Genomic DNA, 6,000 nt, shown 5'->3' on the forward strand with positions numbered 1-6,000 from the left:
TTAAACTGAACAAATGTTATTTATTTTTATTAAGCTTTGATCAAGAAATGAAGTTAGGAAATGTGCAGATTATATGAGCAAAGATATTTTGTTCTATTAAAATTTTTTACATTCTTAGTCCTTTGGCGATGATTTTTTCCTCAGCCTTACAATAAAAATACAGGCTAGAACGAATAGAATTAACCAGTTTGGAAGAGAGCTTTGAGATCATCAAGTCCAACCTATCATCCAACACTATCTAATCAACTAAACCATGGCACCAAGTGCCCCATCCAGTCTCTTCACAAGCAACTCCAGTGATGGTGACTCCACCACCTCCCAGGCAGCCCATTCCAATGGGCAATCACCCTTTCTATGAAGAACTTCTTCCTAACATCTAGCCTAAACCTCCCCTGGCACAGTGTGAGACTGTGTCCTCTTGTTCTGGTGCTGGTTGCCTGGGAGAACAGACCAGCCCCCGCCTGTCTACAACCTCCCTTCAGGTAGTTGTAGACAGTAATAAGGTCTTCCCTGAGCCTCCTCTTCTCCAGGCTAAGCCCCCGGAGCTCCCTCAGCCTCTCCTCATAGAGCTTGTGCTCCAAACCCCTCACCAGCTTTGTTGCCCTTCTCTGGACGTGTTAGAGCAAATCACCATCTTTTCTAAACTGAGGGGCCCAGAACTGGACATGATGCGATAAATTATACGTGATGATGGGATATGTGCAGCTCTATGGAAAACTCAGTGTGGCATTTGTCAGAACAAGTTAAGCCTTCTTTCTACTTTGCTATTCTATTTTACAGAACAAAGAAAAAAAATAATCTTACAATAAATCCTTAAGGAATTTTTTTATTTTTTAATCAGCACTGTTATTTTATTCCATGATAATTAAGAAAAAAATAGAACATGCACTCTTCTGTGGGTGTTAATGGATATCCGTGGATTTAGTAATAAAATTGCCCACATATCATTGGTTGCTGTTGAAAGAAGCAAGAGCTGAAGGAAGAAAAAAAAAAAGTAATGGAAAAAGTGATTCTACCCATTGTCATAGTGTTGTTGGCATAATGTCAAAGGGCAAATAAAAGAACCCTGTTCATCTGGTAAATTTAATGGATCCATACCATTGAGCAGTAAGTGTTGATTTTAGAAGAAATCTTGCCAAATTTGCTGATGCTCTGATAAAACCAAAGGGTCAAACTAATTTGAGGGTGTTTTTCTGGGAGTCTTTTTATTTTTTGTTCTTTTTTTCTGACTTTCATAGTGTTTTGCAGAAGCATTGCCATCTTGAACTGAATGCCAAAATGATTCTGAAATTTGTGGAAGACTAAATCTGGATCATGTCAGATGACACGCACACAGACTCTCTCCATCTGTGCTGTGTAACAGTTGATAACTTCACATAACAATTGAGTAAACCTTGTTTTGGCAAGACAGGTTAGGCAAGAGCTGGAGAACAGGACTGGAATTTGAAGGAGAGTTCTGCAACTGTATCTGCTATTGACCTTCTATGTTACTATGGATCATTCTTGTGCATTTTCATAACCGGCTAATACTTCTGAAACACTGGAGGTAGAAATCCTCAGAACATGGGATGTGGAAATCCAGTATGAAAAAGAAGTGAAAAAAGCTAATGCAACTTTGCCCACTTTGTGTTAGAAAAATAGTAAATCCTGCAAACACATTTCTGAATATGATTATTAGTTTTGAAATAATTTCTGGTGTTTGCTTTTTTACCATAATTTCGTCCTGATGCTTAATTCCCTCTTTGCAGTGAAGAGTTAGCTCTCCACTCTTTTCCATAGGGAGTAGTTCCTCAGAGGAAAGTATCCCAGAGACAGAATATTTACATATTCTATGTCGAGTCTTGTTCAGGGAAGCATTTTAACTTCTTGTTTGTGCTAATCTTGATACAACCTAAATTATTTTCAAGGGAGTTTTTCTCCTTTTGCGAGGTTTTGTTTCTTTTTACTTTTCAGTGAACGTTTTCATCCTGAAGTTAGTAATTACGGAAGCGACAAAGAGATTTGCTTTGGAAGTAAATTATAGTTCTTCTCCCACTGGCATATGATTCATAATATGTTTTACAGGTTTAGAATGAAAATAGGTGGTAACATGACGTCTGTAAGCTTTTGCAATCATGCTTAAATGTGTCTGACTGTATTTTTAATATCTTGATGTTACATTTTATCACTAGGGGTGATGAAGTAGAAGCTGAGATTTGGAAGAGGGTGGGAACAGGTTTACTGACAGGGAAAGAAACATCAAGCCAACACTGAGATTCTTGATCTTAGAAAGCATGATTTTGGACTGAAGCTGGGCTAAGATAATATATGTTACTATTGAGTCAAATGGGTAAAATACATCTAGTATTTCAGCTTTTTTCTAAATGTAGATGTCATGAAAGCAGAACAATTTTCCATCTTTCAGCTTGCTTTGCTATTTCATATCTGATCTTTCGAACTTCTAGCAAAGGCTTAAGATATTGGGGTTTGATTTTATTTATTTTAATAAAGCAAAAGCTTAAACTCTGTTCTATTTTTAAATTATGCAAATATTTCAAATAAGAAGAGCATTTATTTTCTTGCCTTTGGAACTTTTGTTTGTTACACCTGACTTCTTTATTTGCTTTTGTGTTGTGCTAGCATTGGTTTGAAAGCTGGATTGCTCCGAGGTTTGTGTCTTACATGTGAAACAGGAATGAGAAACATGTGAAGGACATGTCTTATCGTCTCACTAGCACATGCACTATAATTAGAAAGTAGAGTCTCAAATTGTCAGTGCATATATTCAAACTATTTTTAAACTGCATGCATCACCTTTTATTTAATATTCTGCTTTCTAATAACACCTCAAAAAGCACTGTTTAAGACATGACCTTAAGTTAACTCATTTCTGCATAACATTAGTTAAAGATAGTGGGTTGTGTCACTTAATTATCTTTTGAGAAGAGGATGATGTCTTAATTGCTGCTTTCAATTGATTTCTAGATTTTGCCGTGTTACTAATAGGATAGAATTCAACATTTAAGTATTTTAGTATATACAATAGATTTTTATGTAGACTGACTTCACTGGTTTTTATCAAGATGTATTTGTGGTTCTTTTGCAGTTCTCTGTCCTACATGAAGAATTAATCGTGCTCCTTCCCTTGACGAGAAGTTTTCCATGGATATGACTCGTAGTATTTTTCATTTGGCACTATACCTAAACCAGTATGCTTTTACCTCTTCTGTGTCTGTGTGGATTTTCTAATCCTACAATAAGTCTTCTGGGCATGACAACGCAAGCATTTTAACTTAATAGTGCAATGAACTGGAGCAGGGAACAAACATTGTACAGTTTTACTCACGTTGTTCTGGCTTTTTAAAGTCTATTTTTACATTGTATAGCATGTAGTAAATCCTCCTGCCTACTTTGTTGGAAGGAAAAGTAAACTTTGAATAGTGTAAATAAAATAAGTCTAGTTTTAAGGAATACATATTTAAAAGCATCCTTAGTTCCTATAGCAGAGATCCAAAAATGAGTTGTAGTCAGGCTTGGACTAAAGGATTCAAATGAGTTCTCCACGAATCAATCCAAATCTGTTGGTGGAAGTTAGCATTCCACGCTTCTTTGAAAAAAAGGCAATTTTGATTGAACTGTCCAACAGTATTGTTCATACAATGAACAAATCCAGATTCTTTGGTGTTTTGGCATAAGTAATTGGTGTGTGACCTATCCTCATTATTTAACAAACATTTTAATTATTAATGTTCACATGGCTTAGATATTCTTCCATATTGCTGCTATAATCTTCCTGTTTATAGTAAGTGATCTTATTAAAAATGCTTCAATATATAAACATTTTAAAAAGCTCTATCTTTTTTAACATATGTGTACAGTTTGAAAAACTTGCACCTGGGTTCTAAGTTAGTATTGCATTGAGACATTTGTGGTGTATCTCTGAATTTTGCTACAAATCTCTCTTGTAAATTCTATCTACTGTCTCCCCTGTAATGATGTATCTGCATTGAAACAGATGAGAACGTTTTACAAGCCCTGTAGAAGAAACATATACCATAATCTTAACATTAAATACTTGTCACAGTTCTGCCAGTCTTAAAGATCAGATTGAAATAGAAGGAGTACTAATAAAAGTTAAAAGATCCATTTTCCAGTTTGAATTCCTGTTGATTCTGCTCCTGGATTTTTATGCTGTATATATGAAGATAGTGAAAGATAAGGTTCTAAATAGATGTCTTCAAATAGGGTTTTCCATTTAAGGTCTTTGCTCATTTTGTTGAAGAGAAATTTGCTCCTGAACACCTTGTGTTACTTCTTTAATACTCAATTTTATTATTGTCATTTTCTCCCCCTTAAAGCCTCAATATTTTTGTGGTTTGTGCCTTTTTCTGTTGGTAAAGCTTTCAGCTTGAATTTCTTTCTGCTTCCCTCTCCCTTGTTTGACTACCACTGGATACTTGCCAGCCTGCTCAGGAATAAATAAATCCTCTGTATAAGTGTCATATGCAAAGAAGGCTTTTTTGGTAGCTTTTTTTCTATTTCATTTGTAGTTTCTTTAACAAGAAAGCTGCCATTTATTTCTTTAGCTTACGTGTTATAAACTCATATGGCATGGTGTTTCTATGGAAGTGCTTTGTGCTGACCTTTTGATACCTGGAAATGGGCAGAGAGGGATGACTCTGCTTTACTTAATTTTTCTGAGATAGATGCACATTATGTAGAACACACCATGTTGCCAAATGAGATGTATCCAGAGATGTTTCAGTCTACTTTTGAGGCTTGAGGTGACAAGATAGAATGAAAAACAAACCACACACAAAAAGCCCAAACCACAAACAAATCAAAATACAAAACAAAATACTAGTAGGTTTTCTTTCAGGTTTTATTACTAACACTAAAGACCAGAAACAGGTTTAGTGAGCTAAACCTCTGTTTGGGTGTGTCATGCCTCTCATGAGACTAAACAGGGTTTCATTATGAAAAGTACCTGTTCATCCTGTATGTAGGACCCTGGCGTTAATCAACAGCTGCCAAAGGTGGCAAGTGTTGTATATATATACCTATATATGTACATAAAAACCTTGTGTCTCAAAATGTTTGAATAAAAAGAACCATCTAAATCTGCCTTTCTGTGAGTTCTATGTACTTCTTATTTTCTATTATACATTGTTTTTCCAGGCAAATAACTGAACTTTGAATTTTCAGGGAGTTTGATTTTGTTAGGATTTTTCATTTTAGCATGAGGTAGCTGTAAACAGCCCCTCAGGAACAGTTGCTGACAAATGCCCTAGAATAGATTTGGGGAAAATGCATTTTTATCAAAATCCATTCCCTTAATTTTAATATGAACAGTCCTGGAAGCAAAATCGCCTTAATATCATAAAATTTGAAGTCAATGTGAGTACTGCATCCAGGCCTGGAGCCCTCAATGGAGGAAGGACATGGACCTGATGGAGCAGGTCCAGAGGGCCATGAAAATGATCAGGGGGTTGGAGCACCTCTGCTACAAAGACAGGCTGAGGGAGCTGGTATTTTTCAGCCTGGAGAAGAGAAGGCTTCAGGGAAACCCCACTACCTAAAAGAGGCCTACAAGAAGGAGGGAGAGAAACTGTTTGCAAAAGCCTGTAGTGACAGACTATGGCTTCTAACTAGAGAAGATTTAGATTGGATGTTAGGAACAAGTTCTCTGCCATGAGGGTAGTGGAACACTGAAACAGGTTGCCCAGAGAGGTGGTTGGGGCCCCACCTTTGGAGATACTCAAGGTGAGGCTTGACAGGGCTCTGGGCAACCTGATCTAGTTGAGGATGCCCCTGCTTACTGCAGAGGGCATTGGACTAGATGACCTTTGGCAGTCCTTTCCAACTCAGGCCATTCTATGATCTTTCTTTTGGGTGACAGGGCAGTATTGTAGCACTAGTAGAATCTGTGCTTGAAACTGTTTTCTGATTCAGATACCAATCTTAATTTTTAAAACTTCTCATGAGCCTCATAATTATTGTTGGATATAAAATCACTCCAGA

The 6,000-nt window shown here is 36.7% G+C and overlaps 1 protein-coding gene across 3 annotated transcripts in view; it reads left to right on the top strand.

The window, feature by feature from the left end:
• FEZ2 (fasciculation and elongation protein zeta 2) overlaps positions 1 to 5,105 on the top strand; it is a 28,279-nt gene extending 23,174 nt beyond the window's left edge. For 2 of the 3 annotated variants that reach the window (XM_068156160.1, XM_068156171.1), the window contains one exon: positions 3,086 to 5,105. In XM_068156160.1, the coding sequence (XP_068012261.1) occupies positions 3,086 to 3,102 (17 nt within the window). In that variant the 3' untranslated portion in view covers positions 3,103 to 5,105. Of the gene's footprint in view, positions 1 to 2,619; positions 2,649 to 3,085 lie in introns of all 3 variants that reach the window. The other variant, XM_068156165.1, reaches the window with a different exon arrangement.
• The last annotated feature ends 895 nt before the right edge of the window (positions 5,106 to 6,000 follow it).

The sequence above is a fragment of the Melanerpes formicivorus genome, unplaced genomic scaffold, assembly GCF_026170545.1.
Source record: "Melanerpes formicivorus ecotype bairdi unplaced genomic scaffold, bMelFor1.0.p_v2 SCAF_2, whole genome shotgun sequence".
NCBI classification, from domain to species: Eukaryota; Metazoa; Chordata; class Aves; order Piciformes; family Picidae; genus Melanerpes; species Melanerpes formicivorus.